Source organism: Anomaloglossus baeobatrachus, chromosome 1 (genome assembly GCF_048569485.1).
Source record: "Anomaloglossus baeobatrachus isolate aAnoBae1 chromosome 1, aAnoBae1.hap1, whole genome shotgun sequence".
In the NCBI taxonomy this organism is placed as follows: domain Eukaryota; kingdom Metazoa; phylum Chordata; class Amphibia; order Anura; family Aromobatidae; genus Anomaloglossus; species Anomaloglossus baeobatrachus.
This window is the reverse complement of record NC_134353.1, coordinates 776,369,425-776,389,956: the sequence shown is the minus strand read 5'-3', so window position 1 is coordinate 776,389,956 and position 20,532 is coordinate 776,369,425. Positions and strand designations below refer to the sequence as shown.

At 47.1% G+C, this 20,532-nt stretch overlaps 1 protein-coding gene across 1 annotated transcript; it reads left to right on the top strand.

The window, feature by feature from the left end:
- The first annotated feature begins 689 nt into the window (after positions 1-689).
- Positions 690-17,157, top strand: PHAX (phosphorylated adaptor for RNA export). Its single transcript, XM_075324842.1, has 5 exons — positions 690-832; positions 4,418-5,010; positions 7,327-7,447; positions 8,218-8,301; positions 16,673-17,157. The coding sequence occupies exons 1-5, from the start codon at positions 716-718 to the stop codon at positions 16,931-16,933; spliced, it is 1,176 nt and encodes a 391-aa protein (XP_075180957.1). The 5' UTR covers positions 690-715; the 3' UTR covers positions 16,934-17,157.
- The last annotated feature ends 3,375 nt before the right edge of the window (positions 17,158-20,532 follow it).

Genomic DNA, 20,532 nt, shown 5'->3' with positions numbered 1-20,532 from the left:
AAAAGTAACATACACCAGCTCTATCTCACTATTGGGTATGTGCCCTTAACATTTCCGCCATGAAAATTCATTTTGGAAGGTTTTCTGGTGAGTCCGTAAAAATGGCGTAAAACGCGGACAAAATTGTTCACAGCTGTGACTTCTGAGTGATAAATGCTTCAAGGGGTCTTCCCCATGCTGTTGCCATGTCATTTGAGCACTCTTCTGAGACTTTTGTGACATTTTTAGGGTTTTTACATGCTGCCGGGGGTCATTTCATAAAAATACTCGGGTCTCCCATAGGATAACATTGGGCTCGGTGCTCGGGCCGAGTACATGAGTATCTTGGGATGCTCGGCCCGAGCCTCGAGCTTTTTAGTACTCGCTCATCACTCACAAACAAACCATCTCAGAATCACTGGGCTATAGTGAAGCGTTCAAGAGTAATTACGATGACACATCAACGCTGATTAGTTTTAGAAAATAGTAAGGCTCCATTCTTAAGGGGTTAATGACACATTCCCACACAGATGTCTACTCTGACAGTAAATCCCCCTTCGTGTGACTCCCGCCTGATGGCCCTCACACTGACACTGAGACTCCAGCCGCCATAATGACAGCCTCATATAGCAGAGCACACAGTCTCTATGGCGGATTTCCCGCCTTTCTCTCTTCCGGAAGTGGCGCGCTCTCCGCCTCGCTGCAGTGTGACGTCATTCCGCCTCAGCCGAGTGTCATGGCGCAGGAGAGCACCCGGGGAATGATGGAGGATGAAGAACTGGAAGACGGAGAGCTCAGTGGCTCCGACACCGACATGAAGGTGTCCAAACCGGCAGAGAAAGCTGCAGAGCCGGTAAGTGACGAAGCCATGTGGTGATATCCGGCGAGCTGCATGTATGTCCTCAGCGGCGGGGCCGTGCTGGGACTTATGGTGCAGCAGTGCTCTGGCTACACGTTTTATGGTGAGTACTAGAGCGGCCCAGGGCGACCAATCGGATCACTTATGTCATCTTGTATCTTTCTCTCGTCCAATGAAATGACAGATCTGGTTACTATGGGCAGTTACTCGTCTGCCCCGCACGCTGTCTTGTCAGCCCTGCGCCTTGGCTGCAGAGCGGACACGTCCGTGTGTGTGTGTGTGTGTGTGTGTGTGTGTGTGTGTGTGTGTGTGTGTGTGTGTGTGTGTGTGTGTCTATATGTCTATATGTATATATACATATGTGCGCGCGCGCCTGCTCTCTGTGCAGCATTAGTGTCATATATACAGAATGATACTGCTGTGTTGGAGCCATCTGTATAGGGGCACTCTGGGGTCCTCTGCGGGCAGCAGTGTTATATGTGGGTCCCCCTCAGTGGCTTCTCTTCGGTGGGTAACCTTTCCCTCACACCCTGATCCACACAGGGCATACTGTGGGGCTAGTATACAGCTCCAGAGCCACCTTTTATACGGTATCTGGAAGCCATGACTACACCGGACCCTTAAATCTCTGAGGAGTTGAATCTGCTCATTTCCAGTGCTGCCCTGGATACTGACATGAACTTGGAGGACCTGTCCCAAAAAAATGAAATCCCTTTGTAAAAATCAGAGCCCCCTTTTACACTGCATTGCTCCATTGTAGAGTCCTTGGTTTTGCTTCCTCTGAAGCGCAGTATGTGAAATCTCTGCTTGTAGTCTTCTCTGGGGGCGGTCACCTCCCCTCCAGACGCTGCCAATCACAGCTCAGCAGCTGACATAGCCTGTCTCAGCCGAGCTGTGATTGGCAGTGTCTGGAGGAGAGGTGACCGCCCCCAGAGAAGACTACAAGCAGAGATTTCACATACTGTGCTTCAAGTAATATGACTCAGCAATGACAAAGATGCATTAGAATCTGCGGAGCTCAGGGATGTTTACAGTGAATTTTAAATAATTTTTAGCAAATGACAGGTCCTCTTTAGTATGGATATTAACCCCTTCAGCCCCCGGGCACTTTCCGTTTTTGCGTTTTTGTTTTTTGCTCCCCTTCTTCTGAGAGGCGTAATATTTTTATTTTTCCATCAATCTTGCCATATGAGGGCTTGTTTTTTGCAGGACGAGTTGTACTTTTAAATGAAACCATAAGTTTTACCATATAGTGTACTGGAAAACGGCAAAAAAATTCCAAGTGCGGAAAAATTGCAAAAAAAGTGTGATCGTACAATAGTTTTTGGGATATTTTATTCACTGTGTTCACTATATGGTAAAACTGAGGTATCTATGTGATGCCTCAGGTCGGTGCGAGTTTGTAGACACCAAACATGTATAGGTTTACTTGTATCTAAGGGGTTAAAAAAAATTCACAAGTTTGTCCAATAAAAGTGGCGCACGTTTTGCGCCATTTTCCAAAACACGTAGCGTTCTTATTTTTAAGGATCTATGGCTCAGTGATGGCTTATTTTTTGTGTCTCGAGCTGACGTTTATAATGGTACCATTTTTGCGCAGATGCTACGTTTTGATCGCCTGTTATTGCATTTTGCGTAAAACTTGCGGCGACCAAAAAACGTAATTTTGGCGTTTGTAATTTTTTTGCGACTACGCCGTTTACCAATCAGATTAATTGATTTTATATTTTGATCGGGCATTTCTGAACGCGGCGATACCAAATGTGTATATTTATTTATTTTTTAACCCTTTAATTTTCAATGGGGGGAAAGGGGGGTGATTTGAACTTTTAGGTTTTTTGTTTTTTTTTTTATTTTTTAAAACTTTTTTTTTTACTTTTTTTTTTATTTTACTAGTCCCCCTAGGGGGCTATAGCGATCAGCAATCCGATTGCTGATCGCTATCTGCTGATCACAGCTATACCGCTGTAATCAGCAGATTCAGTCACTTTGGTTTTCCCTCTGCTCTCGGCCGAGGGAAAATGAAAGTGAAACATCGTAGCAGCAGGCGTCATCACATGACCCTGTGCTACGATGGCAACCACCGATAGTCACGTGATAACACACGTGACTTCCGGTGGGGGCGGCGGTGAGTAACAAACATGGCCGCGCGCATTTAAATCTTGCTGCCAGACTTTGGCAGCAAGATTTAAGGGGTTAATGGCCGCGGGTGGAAGCGATTCCACCCGCGGCTAGCAGGCACACATGTCAGCTGTTGAAAACAGCTGATATGTGTGCCGATCCACGCCGCCTGCCCGCGGCAGGGGGCCGGGCTTAACGGGACACGATCCTGGACGGATAGATCCGTCCAAGGTCGTGAAGGGGTTAATACAGCAAGAGGAAAGATTTCTGACATAATGTATGTGTATATATTGGCACAGTAGGGAGACTACGGCCCATATTGTAGAGACGTGCATGTGTACAATATCAATCCAGGATCTTATTTCACCCTCCTTGTCTTACGCCATTATTGTCTTCTTGCCCTATTAGGCCACATGCGCACGCTGCATTTTTTGCTGCATTTTTGGCTGCGGTTTTGTTACCAGAACTTTCTGACCTTTTACTTCCCAGCAAAGTCTATGAGAAGTCAGATTTGCTATTCGCACGTTGCAAGTTATTTGACAGCGTTTTATTTGTCAAAAGTTTGTGACAAAAAAAATTCAGCACGTTCATTCTGCCTGCGTTCTTGTCAACATTTGTCACAAAAACGCATGTTGTGAAAAACGCATCGAAAACGCAGCAAAAACGCACCTACAATTACAAGCATTTTTTGTGACATTTCCAGGCTCTCTGACAACGTGCAGTTTGTGAACACAAAAAGATGCAGCGTTCGCTTGTAGCCTAATGGTCGTCTGTGTTGTGCACTATTGAGGGAAAAAATGAAGAAGCAAAGCAGTTAGGTGACAACTCTGAAGGGTTCGCAGTTTTAAAAGGGGTTCTCCAGGTTTCCAGTATTATTGATCATCAATATCCATTTGGTGGGAGTCTGACACCCCCATGAACAGCAAGTAATTAGTTCTATTGCTGGCCAGACGTACTGTATGTATCATAGGGATAGGCCATTAATATTGGAGGTCTGAGTGGTCTGGTTTATTCCCTGTATATGGCCTGTCAGGCGGTGTACAGTTTCGGCTGATCACCAGTGCTTGTCCCTCACCTTGGCACCACTCGCTAGTGAACCTCATGATAATATCTGGAAAACAAAGTTTATTTTGAGTGACGTCTGGATGTATGTGCTGTGGCAGAAAAGTGACCAGAATAAAGCTATATCTGTGGTATGCACAGTGACTTCTGTCGTTATGACACAATGTAATCGGAAGTGACATCTCTTGTCCATCAATGTTATCCCATCTTTTATGATGTGATTTTTGGAAGATTATAGCACATACATATAAAACCACAGTGAAAATCTGATTATGTGCTCGATATTTGCTATAGATCTACTGCATTTCAGGCCGTGTATTATGTAATGTCATGTTTATAATTCTTTGCAGTTTATTTTTATAGTTTTTGTAAAAAAATTGTTTTCTATTTTCACAGAAATTCAATGTTGACAGTGACAATAAAGGCTACAGGAGTAACACTGCACTTCCAACCAGTATCCCTTATAGAAATATAAAAAATGTTGATTCTAGTGATAATAGCGCAAGTGACTCTGATGAGGATGATGGTTCTCCATGGAAGTTTAAGCGCCAGAAGACCTCCAACCCTCCCCGTAATGTCTCCAAACCAACCCAGCTCGTGTTTCCTGGTCAAAACAAGCAGCCAAAAAATAACATCTGGGGGGCAGTGCTGCAAGAACAAACCCAAGAGGACGTGGCAAAGGAACTTGGGGTCATGGACATGGATGGCTTAATAGATATGAGTAGGCAGTCAGAGACTTATAATTATGTGCTAGCCAAAAAGATTATGGCAAAGTCAAGTGAACAGGAAAAGTTGAGCTTGGACAAAGAATTGGAGGAGTATATGAATGAAGATAAGGAGCACGGAGCAAAGGAAGAAAATGGGCATCTAAAGAGGAAGCGACCTGTGAAGGAAAGATTAGGTGAAAAGGTAGAAATGGACTACAAAGGTCGATATGAAATAACTGAGGCTGATCCACAAGACAAGGTAGCCGATGAGATAGTGTACAGGTCAGTTCTCAGGATTTTATTCAGAATAATTTAGTTCTAAATCCTTTGACTGTCTAAAAATCTGGAAAATCCATGTTCTTCACCTTTCGTGTATTCTCCAAATGTAAGACGTTAAGCTGTGACAAAGTGATATAATGTCAGCCATGCGTGTTCTCATTCTCATCTTGGGTCTTGTGTTCTAAGGTGGTGTGCGCACATGGCTGATTTTCAGTCAGTGTTTCTGTTGTTCTTATGGAGTGGAGTTAAGGGTGGAGGGAGTGATGCAGATTATCCCCATTATGACAGCCTAGCGGAGATAAACGGCGGCAGAAAAGGGTACTTATTTTGATCTGCCATTTATGAACGGCAGGCAGAAAAAAGTAAATTGTGCCCGAGCCCCAGAAACACGACCCCCCCCGCCCCACATCGGAAAATCTCAGTTTTTTCAGCTACCGGGAGTAGCTGAGACCTTGGAGATCACAATTCTGGCCGTTTTTTTCCAGTCACGTGATTACCGGGACACACTGGAGAATCATGATCACAATGCAGAAAATGTAATCTGGCATGATCAAACATGTTAGATGGGAGATAAATCTCCCCCAGTGTGGCAAAGTTGCCCCCACCTCGGTCCACCTCCCTCTCACGATTGCCTAAATTCTAAATTGACCGCCACACATGTGGTGCACACGTCCTCGTCCGATTTTTGTCTCATCTGACATGTTAGATGAGGCAGAATGGTCATCCCCGGTCCAATCGGTACCTCTTGCAGCGTCAATCACCCCACCTTCTCCTTGTCATTAGAAGAAATGCTGGCCACATGCGCAGACAGCGGCTCTTAGCGGGCTCTGCACTCAATCACACGGCGCTTACTGCACTCACACTGCTGTGCTGTGGACCTGGAGAGTGTGAGTGCAGTTATCTCAGGTCACTGCAGTCACACTTCTCACATGGAGTTCCCGTGGGATACGTTCACTGAGTGTGCCGCCCTCTTCCCCCCCCCCCCCATATTCTGGAACGAGGGTACTGCAGGTCACTCTACCCTCGGTTGGACCAGGGTAGTGTGTGTGCAGTATTCTCAGGTCACTGCACCCACAGTGCTCACATGGAGAGCCTTTACTTCCAGAAATTGGGGAAGCATTCCCTGAGCGTGCCCCTATTTTCTAGAAGATCCAGAGTCGCCGTGGGACCTCCGAAATGGATTGCATTGGACCGGATTTTTTTTCTTTTCAATAATTTGGTCAAAGAGGAAATGTGTTGGAAAGTGGTTTTTTCCAAATACATTTTTTTTTTTTTTTTTTTGTATTAATCACTAGGTTAGTGATGTTGGGTATCTGTTAGACGCCGTGATATCACAATCCTCTGGGTTTGATGTCAGCTGAGATCAGCAGAAAAACTCACCTCTTGTCTCTGGCAACAGCTGCCCATGTGAAAGAGGAAGTGACACATGGTAGCTACAGGAGTCATCACATGCTACCATGACAACCATCGGCTCACAGTGATCACGAGACTGCAACGCCAATGGAGGCCGGTGAGTACAGATCTACCGCGCTGGGGATTTAAATGTCTGTCACATTTTTACAGTGCCATTTAAGGGGTTAACTAGCTCTGGCGGAATGCGATTTAACTTGTGCCTGCGAGGCACACATGTCAGCTTTACAAATCAGCTGACATGCACGGATCCCTGCTGGCTGCCGGAAGCAGCCGGGGGGATTAGGCTATGACTGCTTCGGATGTAAGATTGCTGCCCGTGGTCATTAAGGGGTTAAAGGAATTATCCATTACTAGGACATCCCCTTCTTATTCCAATTGTTTCTCCCATTTAAAAAAAGGTCCTGTACTCACCTTCCGTCCTGGCACCAGTTCCAGTGCTGTCGGTAATCGTGGTTCAGGGCTCGCATGACATTGCGACGTCATTGGGGCCCCCATGTTCAATCACCACTGCCCTCTCCCCGCCTTCGCCCAACTGAGTCAATCAAAAGGAAGTGACGATGCTGCTGCCATTCGCTTCCTGTTTATTGCTGATTTGGTTCAAAGGCGTGGCAAGAAAAGGGACAGTGATTGTATGCGGGTCTTACTTGTTACAATGTCACGTGAGCCATGAACCACGATTACCGACAACGCTAAAACGGCACAAGAGTGGGAAGTGAGTCCAGGGTCTTTTTATTTTAACTGGGTTAAACAAGTGAAATCCCAAGGAATTGTCCTAGTAGTGCACAACCCCCTTTAAAGTTATTCAGATGTCTTAGTAAACCGAAGTTTGATACCAAGCCATCCTACTTTTTCAATTCGGCTAAATAGAACAGTTTTGTTATCTTGTTTTTCTTCAATCCTGTTTAGACTTCACGAGCCCAAGAAAGATCTGATTGAGCGAGTTGTAAAAACTATTGGTACAAAGAAGGCGATCGAGCTCCTTATGGAAACTGCAGATGTAGAACAAAATGGTGGACTTTTTATCATGGTAAGTTGTTTTTTTTTTTTTTTTTTTTTTTTTTTTTATTTCCGCAAAGGTTTTCATGTACTCCAAAGCCTTTCAAGTCCAGTGTGTTCTGCATTTTAAATGTATTTCTGCTTTATTGTAGGGAAATAAAAAATTGAATTTCACATCGATATTGTTGAATGTGTCACTGGTTACATATCCGATTGTTACCCCATACTTGGGACCTAACTAACAATGTTACAAAAATACTAGTAGCAGAAAGCTATGGATACTTATAATAATCAGTAGTTCTAGATATGTGTGCGTGTGTAACGCAGGCATGTACGTGAATGCGCACACATTCCAAATTTCTTTGATAATTACTATTAATTGATTATAGTGGTATGCGCTCCAAATCCCCCTGAATAGACATAATGAGCATGGGCAGCCCTATGTAAGTCCTTCTGAAGGTTGGTTCATGTACAAGGTCACATGGGTGATAGTAGGCTTGGAGCTTGTTTAACCAAAGCAAATTTCTTCTCAATATAAGTTGTTACATATGGCTAGAACATTTTTTTTCAGCTACCTTTCACCATTACTCTGAGTGCCATGGTCTTCTTTTTTTTTTTTCTTTTCTTCCATTTTTTTCCCCCCCATTAAAGACCTGGCTATAATACAACATGCTGGTTTCCTGATGCTACCTCTCTGAGAATCTGTTAACTTAGTGCAGGCAGCCAGCATGTCATATTTCACATCTGCGTGCCAACTTGTGCATCCACATTTCCTTATAAATGCAATTGTTTTACTTGCAGAATGGAACCAGAAGGAGGACTCCCGGCGGTGTTTATTTAAATCTCCTAAAAAGCACACCAAGTATTACATCTGATCAAGTAAAGGTATGAGCAATGAGAATAATGGTGGTGGAAGCCATACAATGTATTACGCTCCTTATTCCCCCCCCCCCCACCCAATATAATGTGCTAGGAAAACAAAATTTCAGTTGGGTCGTAATGATGAAACTATTGAGTTATGACTTTTATTCTTACTGCGTTCATTGTACATTAAAAATTACTTGTCAGTATTATTTTATTCAATATACATGCAGAGGTACTGTACGAATACAGATTAAATAAATTATATTCATTTTATAAACTGTTGATTTTCTTGATTAGACCTAATTCATGTTAAAGTATCACTTCATTTTTATTTATTTTTTGTCAGTGCTGGGCTGGCGCTTTAAATCTAAACTCCCTGTCATCTAGTCATTTCTTTATCGTTCCTATGGGAGACCCAGACATTGGGTGTATAGCTTCTGCCTCCGGAGGACACACAAAGTACTACACTAAAAAGCTCCTCCCTCTGAGCTTATACACCCCCTGGAGAACGAGATCTAGCCAGTTCATTGCTTTGTGTTCAGGAGGCATACATCCACACATGCATTCTCATCTGATTTTTCATTTTTCATTTTTGGAAAGAGTTTGAAGAAAAGCGGGTCCAAGCCTGGACTCCCGGCATGTCCCTTCTCACCCCACTGTGTCGGCGGTGCTGTTAAGGTTGCATGCCGCGCTCCTTCACCATCCCTCGGGCTCTGGCTTGAAGTGGGAGCCAGCACGGTTCTCCATGCTTTGCAGGAGACCGGTCTCCATCCGCAACCCTTCAGGATCCTGCTGGACGGAGCACTCATCCCCAGGGACTTGGAACCCTGCGTCTCAGCAAGCTAAGTACCTGAGACGTTTATATTCTGGGGGTCCCTGTACTTTATTATGGTGGGAGAGTGTGCTGTGTAACTTTTCTGACATTTCCGGCCGGTTCTCTTGCTGTCGCCTGAGAACCGCGCCGATGCGGCCGGCGCGCAGGCACCATCGCTCAAATTTAGGCCCCGGCTTCGCCGGAGGCCTACTCTCGATTTCACTGCCCTCGCATGTCAATCATGCAGAGGGACAGTGCGGCTCCGCCCAGCGGCCGTTCGGCACAGGGGAGGGACACTCCTCTCTGAGTACATGTCCCCTCCCCTGTAAGTCTCCTTGGCCCTCCAGATCCCGCGCTCAGAGCAGGTCCTGCCCCCTCTCCTCGCTCCGGCGCCATTTTATCAGCGTTTTTTTCTGCGATCAGCGCTGGCTGCAGCATCCCTGCTAAGCTGCTTGGGGGTCCGGGCTGTGAGATCTGGAGGGCACACAAACGGTCTGGTAAGCCACAACCTCCGGTTGTGAATCTTCTTATATACTCTCTGGGGGTCATTCTGGCTCAGAGCCCCCACTCCAGCAGCATGTCTCACACGAGGAGCAAGGCTGTACTCGGTATGCACTGCATGTAAGCTCGTGCTGCCTGAACCGAGCACATATCCACATTGTGATGCCTGTTCTAACCTGACAATGCCTCAGCCTGGAATCGCACCCACAGTGGTCCGTCCGGCTGCTCCGGCTCCGGTGGCTGAACCCCCGGCTTGGGTAGAATCCTTCTCTAGGTCAATCTCCCAGTCTTTTGCCGACTCCATGGGAAAGCTGTCCCGGACTTTGCTGAACATGCATCAGCCCCCTTCTCAGGGCGCCTCTGCTGCTAGGGCTCTCTCAGCGGAGCTCACAGAGGATTCTTCATCTGGTCCCAGACCCCGTCCTCCTAAGAGGAGACGTAGGGCTCCCTCCCCTTCCTCGTCTCGCGGCTCTGCTTCTGAAGCTGACTCGCCGGACGGGGAGGATGCCTTTACAGGGGGCTCGGAGGCTACCTCCATGTGCCCCATTGATCTGTCCGAAGGTGACTCAGATGTTAGTGATTTGATTGCGTCCATTAATTCGGTACTGGACCTCAATCCGCCAGTATCAGAGGAGCAACCCTCTCTGGCAGAAAAGCACCAGTTTACCTTGCCTAAGAGGACAAAGAGTGTATTCTTTAACCACTCCAGTTTTCAGGCCGCTGTGACCAAGCTTAGGGCCTGTCCTGACAAACGCTTCCCAAAGCGTGGTTCTGATGACCATTTTCCTTTTCCACCTGAGGTGGTCAAGGAGTGGGCTCATTCACCAAAGGTAGACCCCCCGGTGTCTAGACTCTCAGCCCGGACTGTTGTATCAGTGGCTGATGGCACCTCTCTTAAGGATTCCACTGACCGCCAGGTTGACCTTCTGGCCAAATCTGTATATGAGGCAGCAGGGGCCTCGTTCTCCCCATCTTTTGCAGCAGTGTGGGCTCTCAAAGCCATCTCTGCTTCTCTAGAGGAGATGCATTCCCTCGCCAGGGAATCTATGCCCGAACTGGTTACCTTAACTTCCCAAGCTTCAGCTTTTTCATCCTATGCCATGTCTGCCATGCTGGAGGCTTCTCACCGCACTGCGGTGGCTTCGGCTAATTCCCTCGCTATCCGCAGGATCTTGTGGCTTCGAGAGTGGAAGGCAGATGCTTCTTCAAAGAAGTACCTTGCTGGACTCCCTTTTGCTGGGTCCAGGCTGTTCGGTGAACAACTGGATGAAATTATTAAGGAAGCTACTGGCGGGAAGAGTACTTCCATGCCACAAACCAAAACCAGGAAACCTGTCCAGGGTAGGAACCAGTCGAGGTTTCGTTCCTTTCGTTCCTCCAACTGGTCGTCCTCTAAGCCCTCGGCCTCGTCCACTAACTCAGCCAAGGACCAAAAATCCAACTGGCGCACAAAGGCGCGTCCACAGAAGACCGCAGGAGCTGCTGCCACTAAGGCAGCCTCCTCTTGACTATCTGTCCGCGCCAGCAACGTCTTTAGTCGGTGGCAGGCTCTCCCACTTTGGCGACGATTGGTTTCAACACGTCTCCGATCAGTGGGTGCGGGATGTCATCTCCCACGGCTACAGGATAGAATTCTCTTCCAGCCCGCCAAACAGATTTTTTTCTGTCAACTCCCCCCTGTTCCAAGGCCGCCGCCTTCGCTCAGGCCGTGGCATCCTTGCAGGCCAACGGAGTAATTGTACCGGTTCCCGCCTGGGAACGGTTCAGAGGTTTCTACTCAAATCTCTTCCTAGTCCCCAAAAAGGACGGTTCCTTCCGGCCCATCCTGGATCTCAAGCTTCTCAACAAGCATGTTCAGGTGCGGCATTTTCGCATGGAATCTCTGCGGTCAGTCATTGCCTCAATGACCCAAGGGGATTTCCTGGCATCCATCGACATCAGAGATGCCTATCTGCACGTGCCAATTGCAGTTTCTCACCAGCGTTGGCTACGTTTTGCAATCGGAGAGGATCATTTCCAATTCGTGGCTCTCCCCTTCGGGTTAGCCACGGCCCCTCGGGTATTCACCAAGGTCATGGCAGCAGTAATTGCGGTTCTGCACCTCCAGGGGTTGGCAGTGATTCCTTACCTGGATGACCTTCTAGTCAAGGCTTCATCTAGCGCAGACTGTCAGCGGAGTGTCTCGCTCACTCTCGCCACTCTAGCCCAATTCGGGTGGCTGGTCAATCTTCCCAAATCCACTCTGACTCCGACCCAGAGGCTCACGTACCTAGGGATGCAGTTCGAGACTCTGCCGGCACTTGTGAAGTTGCCCTTGATCAAACAGCAGTCCCTCCAGTTAGCGGTGCGCTCTCTGCTGAGACCCCGCCGTTATTCCATCAGGCACCTGATGCAGGTGCTGGGTCAGATGGTGGCGTCAATGGAGGCTGTTCCCTTTGCCCAGTTCCATCTGCGTCCTCTGCAGCTGGACATTCTCCGCTGTTGGGACAAGCAGCCTTCCTCCTTGCACAGGTTAGTGGCTCTGTCGCCACAGACCAGGAGCTCTCTTCGGTGGTGGCTTCGGCCCCTCTCTCTGTCTCAGGGACGCTCCTTCCTGGCTCCGTCCTGGGTGATCCTCACCACGGATGCCAGTCTATCCGGCTGGGGAGCGGTATGTCTCCACCACCGAGCTCAGGGCACTTGGACTCCGTCCGAGTCAGCCCTCTCGATCAATGTGCTGGAAACCAGAGCCGTGCTCCTGGCTCTCCTAGCTTTTCACCACCTATTGGCGGGCAAACACATCCGAGTCCAGTCAGACAACGCGACAGCGGTTGCCTACATCAATCACCAGGGCGGGACACGCAGCCGCCTGGCAATGTTGGAGGTACAACGCATCCTTCAATGGACGGAGGACTCCAAGTCCACCATATCCGCAGTCCACATCCCAGGCGTGGAAAACTGGGAGGCAGATTATCTCAGCCGTCAAACCGTGGACAGTGGCGAGTGGTCCCTGCATCCGGCAGTGTTTCAGTCAATCTGCTGCAAGTGGGGCACTCCGGACGTGGACCTAATGGCATCCCGCCACAACAACAAGGTTCCGATTTTACGTGGCTCGCTCTCACGATCCTCAGGCCTTCGCAGCGGACGCTCTGGTTCAGGACTGGTCCCAGTTTCGTCTGTCCTACGTGTTTCCCCCTCTAGCTCTCTTGCCCAGAGTCCTGCGCAAGATCAGAATGGAGGGCCGTCGGGTCATACTCATTGCTCCGGACTGGCCCAGGCGAGCTTGGTATCCAGACCTGCTCCATCTGTCCGTAGAGGTGCCGTGGCACCTTCCGGACCGTCCAGACCTTCTCTCACAAGGTCCGTTTTTCCGCCAGAATTTTGCGGCTCTCAGATTGACGGCGTGGCTCTTGAGTCCTGGATCTTGACGGCTTCTGGTATTCCTCCTGAAGTCATTTCCACTATGACTCGGGCCCGGAAGTCTTCCTCAGCCAAGATCTATCACAGAACTTGGAAAATTTTCCTGTCCTGGTGTCGCTCTTCCGGACATCCTCCTTGGCCTTTTTCCTTGCCGACCCTTCTGTCCTTTCTACAGTCCGGTCTGCAGCTGGGACTGTCCCTCAACTCTCTCAAGGGACAAGTCTCGGCTCTGTCAGTGTTGTTCCAGCGGCGTATCGCCCGGCTGGCTCAGATCCGCACCTTCATGCAGGGCGCGTCTCACATCATTCCGCCTTACCGGCGGCCCTTGGATCCCTGGGACCTCAATTTGGTCCTCACGGCCTTGCAGAAACCCCCCTTTGAGCCTCTTAGGGAGGTTTCCTTGTTTCGTCTTTCACAGAAAGTAGTCTTTCTAGTGGCCATAACTTCCCTCAGGAGAGTCTCTGATTTGGCTGCGCTCTCTTCGGAGTCACCTTTTTTGAATTTCCATCAAGACAAGGTGGTTCTCCGTCCGACTCCGGACTTTCTCCCTAAGGTGGTTTCTCCTTGCCACCTTAACCAAGACATTACCCTGCCTTCCTTTTGTCCGGCTCCTGTTCATCGCTTTGAAAAAGCGTTGCATACTCTGGATCTGGTGCGGGCGCTCCGGATCTATGTGTCTCGCACCGCTGCTCTTAGGCGGTGCACCTCTCTTTTTGTGCTAACCACAGGTCGGCGTAAGGGCCTCTCTGCTTCTAAGCAGACCTTAGCCCGTTGGATTAGGTCGACCATTTCCGATGCCTACCAGGGTTCTCGGGTGCCTCCCCCGCCGGGGATCAAGGCACACTCGACCAGAGCTGTCGGTGCCTCTTGGGCTTTCAGGCACCAGGCTACGGCTCAGCAAGTCTGTCAGGCTGCCACCTGGACTAGCCTGCATACCTTTTCAAAGCACTACCAAGTGCATACTCATGCTTCGGCAGATGCGAGCTTGGGCAGACGCATCCTTCAGGCGGCTGTCGCCCATTTGTGAAGTTAGGCTCCGCCTACTTCTCAGTTTTTCTGTTTATTCCCACCCATGGACTGCTTTGAGACGTCCCAATGTCTGGGTCTCCCATAGGAACGATAAAGAAAAAGAGAATTTTGTTTACTTACCGTAAATTATTTTTCTTATAGTTCCGTATTGGGAGACCCAGCACCCTCCCTGTTGTCTGTTGGCAGTTTCTTGTTCCGCGTGTTATCACCGGCTGTTGTCGTGGACAGAGTCTCCGGTTGTTCCGGTTCTTGCTCTGTTTTTACTTGTGGGTGGCTATTCTCCTTCAGCTTTTGCACTAAACTGGCTAGATCTCGTTCTCCAGGGGGTGTATATGCTCAGAGGGAGGAGCTACACTTTTCAGTGTAGTACTTTGTGTGTCCTCCGGAGGCAGAAGCTATACACCCAATGTCTGTGTCTCCCAATACGGAACTATAAGAAAAAGAATTTACGGTAAGTAAACAAAATTCTCTTTTTTTCACCTTTCACCGACAGTGCTCCTCTTGTGCCTGTAACTTCTGACCTGTATTCTCGGGTTACAACCTAATCAAGACCTAAAAATGGACATAGCATTAGATCTTGCTTGGAAACTTTATCTGAAATGTAGAAAACTGTTGAATTTCTTTTTTTTTTTTTGTTTTTTATGTTTGTTTTTTTTTTCACATCCTGAAAAATTAAAAATGGTCTCTATTAGAATTAGAATGTGATGGAGTTCTGGTAAATGAACCTATTTAAAGGGCCACCTTTAGCCTCTTATGGCTGTGACAGTGCTAACTCTCTCCAGGCTCCAACCATTTGAGGTACTGAACCACTTTTTTTTTTTTTTCTTTTTTCTTTTAGTACCATGGTAACGAATGGGTTTTATGGAATCTGGATAGCACAGCCATTGTTCGCTGTGCAGTGGATTTTCTTTCATTGGTTGGAGTTTAGACACTTAGCTTTTCATGGCTGAGACAGGAATATGATGGGAATAACTCATTTGTTGTATTTTGGCTGCAAAAACCCTAGTGCATTCCCTTATTTCCCGCCTGGATTGTTGCAACTGCCTACTCTGTGGCCTCCCTTCTGACAGTCTCGCATCCCTACAATTTATTCTAAACTATGCTGCCCGACTAATTATTATTTATAGCGCCATTTATTCCATGACGCTTTACATCTGAAAGGGGTATACATAATAGAGACAAGTGCAATAATCATAAACAATACAAGGCACAGACTGGTACAGGACGATAGAGGTCCCTGCCCGCGAGGGCTCACAGTCTACAAGGGAGAGGTGAGGATACAGTAGGTTAGGGTAGAGCTGGTTGTGCGGCGTTATATCAAACTGAGGGTTACGGCAGGTTCTAGGCTTGTCGGAAGAGGTAGGTCTTCAGGTTTTTTGAAGCTTGTCAAGGAAGGCGAGAGTCTGATATGTTGTGGCAGAGCATTCCAGAATATGGGGGAGGCATCTTGGATGAAATGGTGGGAAGAGGAGATGAGATGAGATGAGAGGGGAGCAGAGAATGAGATCTTGTGAGGATTGAGGGTTACGTGCTGGTAAGTACCAGGAGACTAGGTCACAGATGTAGGGAGGAGACAGGTTGTGGATAGCTTTGTATGTCCTGGTTAGTGTTTTGAACTGGAGTCGTTGGGCAATGGGAAGCCAGTGAAGGGATTGGCAGAGAGGAGAGGTCGGGGAGTAGCGGAGGGACAGGTGGATTAGCCAGGCAGCATAGTTTACACTAGATTGTAGGGGTGCAAGACTGTTAGAAGGGAGGCCACATAGCAGGAGGTTACAATAATCTAGGCGCCAGATAAGGGCATTTACTAGGGTTTTTGCAGCTTCTGGGGAAAGGAGTACAAATCCGGGAAATAGTTTTGAGTTGGAGGTGGCAGTAGGTGAAGAGGACTTGGATGTGTGGCTTGAAAGAGGGACTAATCCACCCCCACCCTCCCCCCGCTACTCCCTGACCTCTCCTCTTTGCCAATCCTTTCACTGGCTTTCCATTGTCCGACTCCAGTTCAAAATCCTAACCATGACCTACAAAGCTATCCACAACCTGTCTCCTCCTTACATCTGTGACCTAGTCTCCCGGAACTTGGCTGCACGTAACCTTCGATCCTCACAAGATCTCCCTCTTTACTCCCCTCTCATCTCCCCTTCCCACCATTGCATCAAAGATTTCTCCCGCGCCTCCCCCTTACTCTGGAATGCCCTACTACAACATATCAGACTCTCACCTACCTTGACAAACTTCAAAAGGAACCTGAAGACCCACCTCTTCTGACAAGCCTACAACCTGCTGTAACCCTCTGCTGATACAGCGCCGCACGACCAGCCCTACCCTCACCTACTGTATCCTCACCCATCCCTTGTAGACGGTGAACCCTCGCGGGCAGGGACCTCTCTCCTCCTGTACCAGTCTGTGTTTTGTATTGTTTGATTATTTTACTTGTCCCTATTATGTATGCCCCTTTCACATGTAAAGCGCTATGGAATAAATGGCGCTATAATAATACCATAATCTGCTTACTCTAACTGTATATCACTGTAGCTGACTTGCAATGTTAATAAAGGGTGGAAAGCTTTACAATCATTATCAGTGAAAATGCTTTTCATTCACTGACGGCTAACACAAGACAATGACAAAGTATATTGTTTTATCTTTAAGGAAATATTTTATGTAGAAAACCAGAAGGAATATGAGAGTAAAAAAGCCGCAAAAAAGAGAAGACATCACTTACTTGGGAAGAAGATGAAAGAAGCCATCAAAGGTCTTAATTTTCAAGAACACGATGACACATCAAGAGAAACCTTTGCTAGTGACACAAATGAAGCTTTAGCATCTTTAGATGAAGAAAACACTGAAATGAAAGCTGAAACTGAGGATGCCATTGAGATAGACTATGCCCATGACCTAGAAACCTTTTAACTGAAATAATGCTGGGACTTAGCAAATGTTGAGGCCATGTATTAGTACTGTTTTTTTTTTTTTTTTCTTGGGAGCAGGATACATGAGAAAAAAGTTGAGCAAAGAATGTGATGACATTGCTTATTAAATGCACCTCATTTTTGGGGGGCAGTTTTCATTTTGTACTTCCATGCTGTTCATCTGCCTTCTTCAACTTGTTGTAAATTACATATCGGTTAACTTGATTTGGTCGTCACAATGCTGCTTTTTATTGAGATGTATTTGTGTACTGCAAGTGACAAACTTATTCAAGCTCCCTGCTTGCTGAGCTGTAAGATACCTTCAAATCCCCTTGGACTAATGACTAATCTCTTGACAGCCATGTCCCTTTTTACAACCCTATTTCACTTAAAGGGGTTATCCGGCTTATTTTGCTTTTTTTTATTATTTACACTATTGGGCTACATTGGGGCAGGTAAGTAGATAGTGAGCACTTACCTGCCCTGCTGTCAGCCCCTCTCCCCAGGCTCAAAGGGGTCATGTGACTGATCCTGCTGTGATTTTGCTGCTTCCGGTCATTTCATGTCAACATGGGCAAGACCATGTTGACATGCAAATCTGCCACTGCATGTTGCCGCCCTGCTGGGCTGTACAGTGCGTGAGTCCCCACCCCCCTCCCTGTTCGCTGCTATCTCTGCCCTGTATGTGCTGGACAAACACAGGGTTGCCCTCTCTGTCTAGGACACCGTAGCGCTGTTTTCCCAACAGTGTCCTCAGCTCATTATGTTGTATGGTGTCTGGGCAACTGTGACCCCCCCTCCCCCGTGCGCTGTCTCTGTGATGAATGCAGCCTCCCGTGCTCCTCGCTTCTGAATACAGTCAGAAGCAGGGATGTCACCTGACACCAGCGAACAACAGCTCTGAGCTCTGTATAGGACACTGCAATCATCACAGCACGGAGAAGAGACAGCATGCTGCATGGGTGAGAAGAGAGCGAGCAGGGGGGGGGCAGAGAAGAGCGTGCACGGCTGACAGAGTGGGGGGGAGCAGAGAAGAGAGTTCATGGGTGACACAGCAGGGGACAGACAAGAGTTCATGGGGGTGAGAGATGGGAGTGCTGGGGGGCAGAGGAGACAGTGCAGTAGGAGAGAAGAGAGTGCATGAGGGGGGATTATGTATAATATATTATATAACTCTAGGGGTGTGTGTGTGTGTGTGTGTGTGTGTGTCTCTCTCTCTCTCCTATAGACTCACATTAGGGGCTATATATAATTTTCATTACATAGTATTCATTTATCTACAGGTGCTGGGGCAGTATACTGACAGGAGGGAGTGTGTGTGTGCAGAGGGTGTGGCTGGACACTGAGGCCAGGGGCGGTGCCAGCTGTGACTGTGGGTTTGGCAGTCAAACATGTCATGTTAGGTTGTGCTGAATGTAAATAAGGAGCTGCAGAGAATAAAGTGAAAAATCAAGAGAAACAAAAGTTAGAAAACAAAAAAATAATGTAGGGGGTGTTTTATATGACAATACAGCACAGATTAACTTAATTTTTTTTTTTTTTGCAGTTTGTCGGACAACTCCTTTAATGGTTGTCACTGTAAAGCGTCTATTTACGCCCAGCAAGTAAAGCATTTATAGCCATGATCCGTCAAGATGTTTATGACCGATTTTGCTAAATTTTTGCGCAACAGTGTTGTGTAGAAATCTTGCCACACTATTTTCACTAATGTCAGTGTGGCAACGTATGCCCAATTTATTAATTAAATGTTGCAGCATACCTTATGCCAGATATGTTACCTCAGTCCTTAATTGTATTACCATTTTTGTTAGTTGCGCATGTCTTGAGTTCATAAAGTGGCATGCGCTTCTTAAAAATGGGCATGCAGGAATAAGATGCACCTAAGGAACACTGGCATACGAATGTCCGTTTTAATGAATAGAAGACTATTTATCGTCTTCTGAAATCAATAAGCATCTAACTTGTGCAAAAGAGATCTGGCTAAATAAGGGGAGGATTGCAACATTTTTATTGTTGCCACCATATTTTTAGTTAGGGTTGTTGAGAAAGGATTAATCCTATTAATGGGAACCTGTCACCAGGTTTTTTTTCCCCCTTCATGAGCTGTAGCCATTACAAGTGAGCTCTTATATACAGATTTCTAGAATATTGCATATAAGAGCTCAGACCATGCTGTAGAATGTAAACACCACTTTTATAATCACCTAGGGGGGCGGTCTAGTCTGATGGGTGTCTCTGTCTTCCAGTCCGGCACCTCCTATGCGGCAATCACCATCCTCCTGCCCAGCCCAGTGTGCATGACTAGTCCGGCGTCGTTCACACAGCACCCTCCATTGCGCGTGTGCGCACTTTGGTCCACCCTGCTGAGGGCAGATCAAAGTACTGTAATTTGCAGGTGCGAGAAAAGGTCAAAGACCGCATGCACACGACAGTACTTTGATCTGCCCTCAGCCAGGCAGATTAAAGTGCACATGCAGGAGTGCAATGGAGACCTCTGTGAATGACGCCGGACGTGTCATGCACACGGGGCTGGGCAAGAGGACAGAGAACGCCACAGAGAAGATGCGCTGGACCGGATAGTAGCGCCACCCATCAGACCAGTCCCCAATGTGAGTATTCTAAAAGTGTTTATGTTATACAGAGCGGTATGGGCACTTGTGTACAGCATTCCAGAATACTGTATACAAGTGCCTACTGGTGCTGGCCGCAGCTCATAAGGGAAAATCCTAGTGACAGATTCTCTTTTAAACTGAATTTACATAAACTAAAACCAACTTATGCTTTCGCTAAAGAAACAAGGACAAACTAATGTAGTATAAGGTTTTGATCACACTACATGCTTGTTCTCCATTTATCATATGTGGGGAGAAGCGGGCAGCGTATATATATTTAATGCAGGATCTGACAACTAAAAGTGTCATGCGTCGCCCATATACTTGAAATGATCCAGCTTCCAGATTTTTTTTCTTTTTAATAAAATTCACCTTTATTGGTAATGTCTTTAAAATCATCCAAGAAAATATTGCATGATTCATGAATAATATAGCAAGCCCATAGGTGTCTTAAGGCTCACACCAGACGCATTTTGAGCGTAACGGTTTTATAATTGGTTCACCAAGTCACATTCACCAAGTCTAAGAGCATTGCGCTCGAAACGCGTCTGGTGTGATCCTTACAACTCCTATGGACCTGCTATTTCTCATGAATCATGCGATATTTTCTTGGCTGATTTTAAAGAAATTACCAATAAAGGTGAGTTTTGTTATAAAGAAAAAAAAAAAATCTGTAAGCTGGATCATTTCTTCTTGTTTCACTTGTACCTGACGCTGAAGCAGCAGAGGGATCCTTTGCTTTCTATTACCGACGGAACTGAGTGATCTCCGGCGTGAACTGGATTCTTGTTCTCCAAACTATGTCACCCATATACTTCCCTGATTATAACCAAAATCATGTTTATTGGCTTGTGATGAATGGGGGACAATAACTCTTACGGTTCTAGTAAAGCTGGGTTCACACATAGCGACAACGACGTCGCTGTTCCGTCACCATTTTATGTGACGCAACAGCGACCTTGTAAGTCGCTGTTATGATCGCTGCTTA

What these genes read in the sequence shown, in the direction of transcription:
- PHAX (XM_075324842.1), top strand. Translation starts at nt 716, where the DNA reads ATGGCGCAGGAGAGCACCCGGGGAATGATGGAGGATGAAGAACTGGAA. An exon ending in GCCGATGAGATAGTGTACAG is followed by an intron (nt 5,011 to 7,326) that starts GTCAGTTCTCAG and finishes AATCCTGTTTAG; the next exon opens with ACTTCACGAGCCCAAGAAAG. An exon ending in ATGGTGGACTTTTTATCATG is followed by an intron (nt 7,448 to 8,217) that starts GTAAGTTGTTTT and finishes TTTTACTTGCAG; the next exon opens with AATGGAACCAGAAGGAGGAC.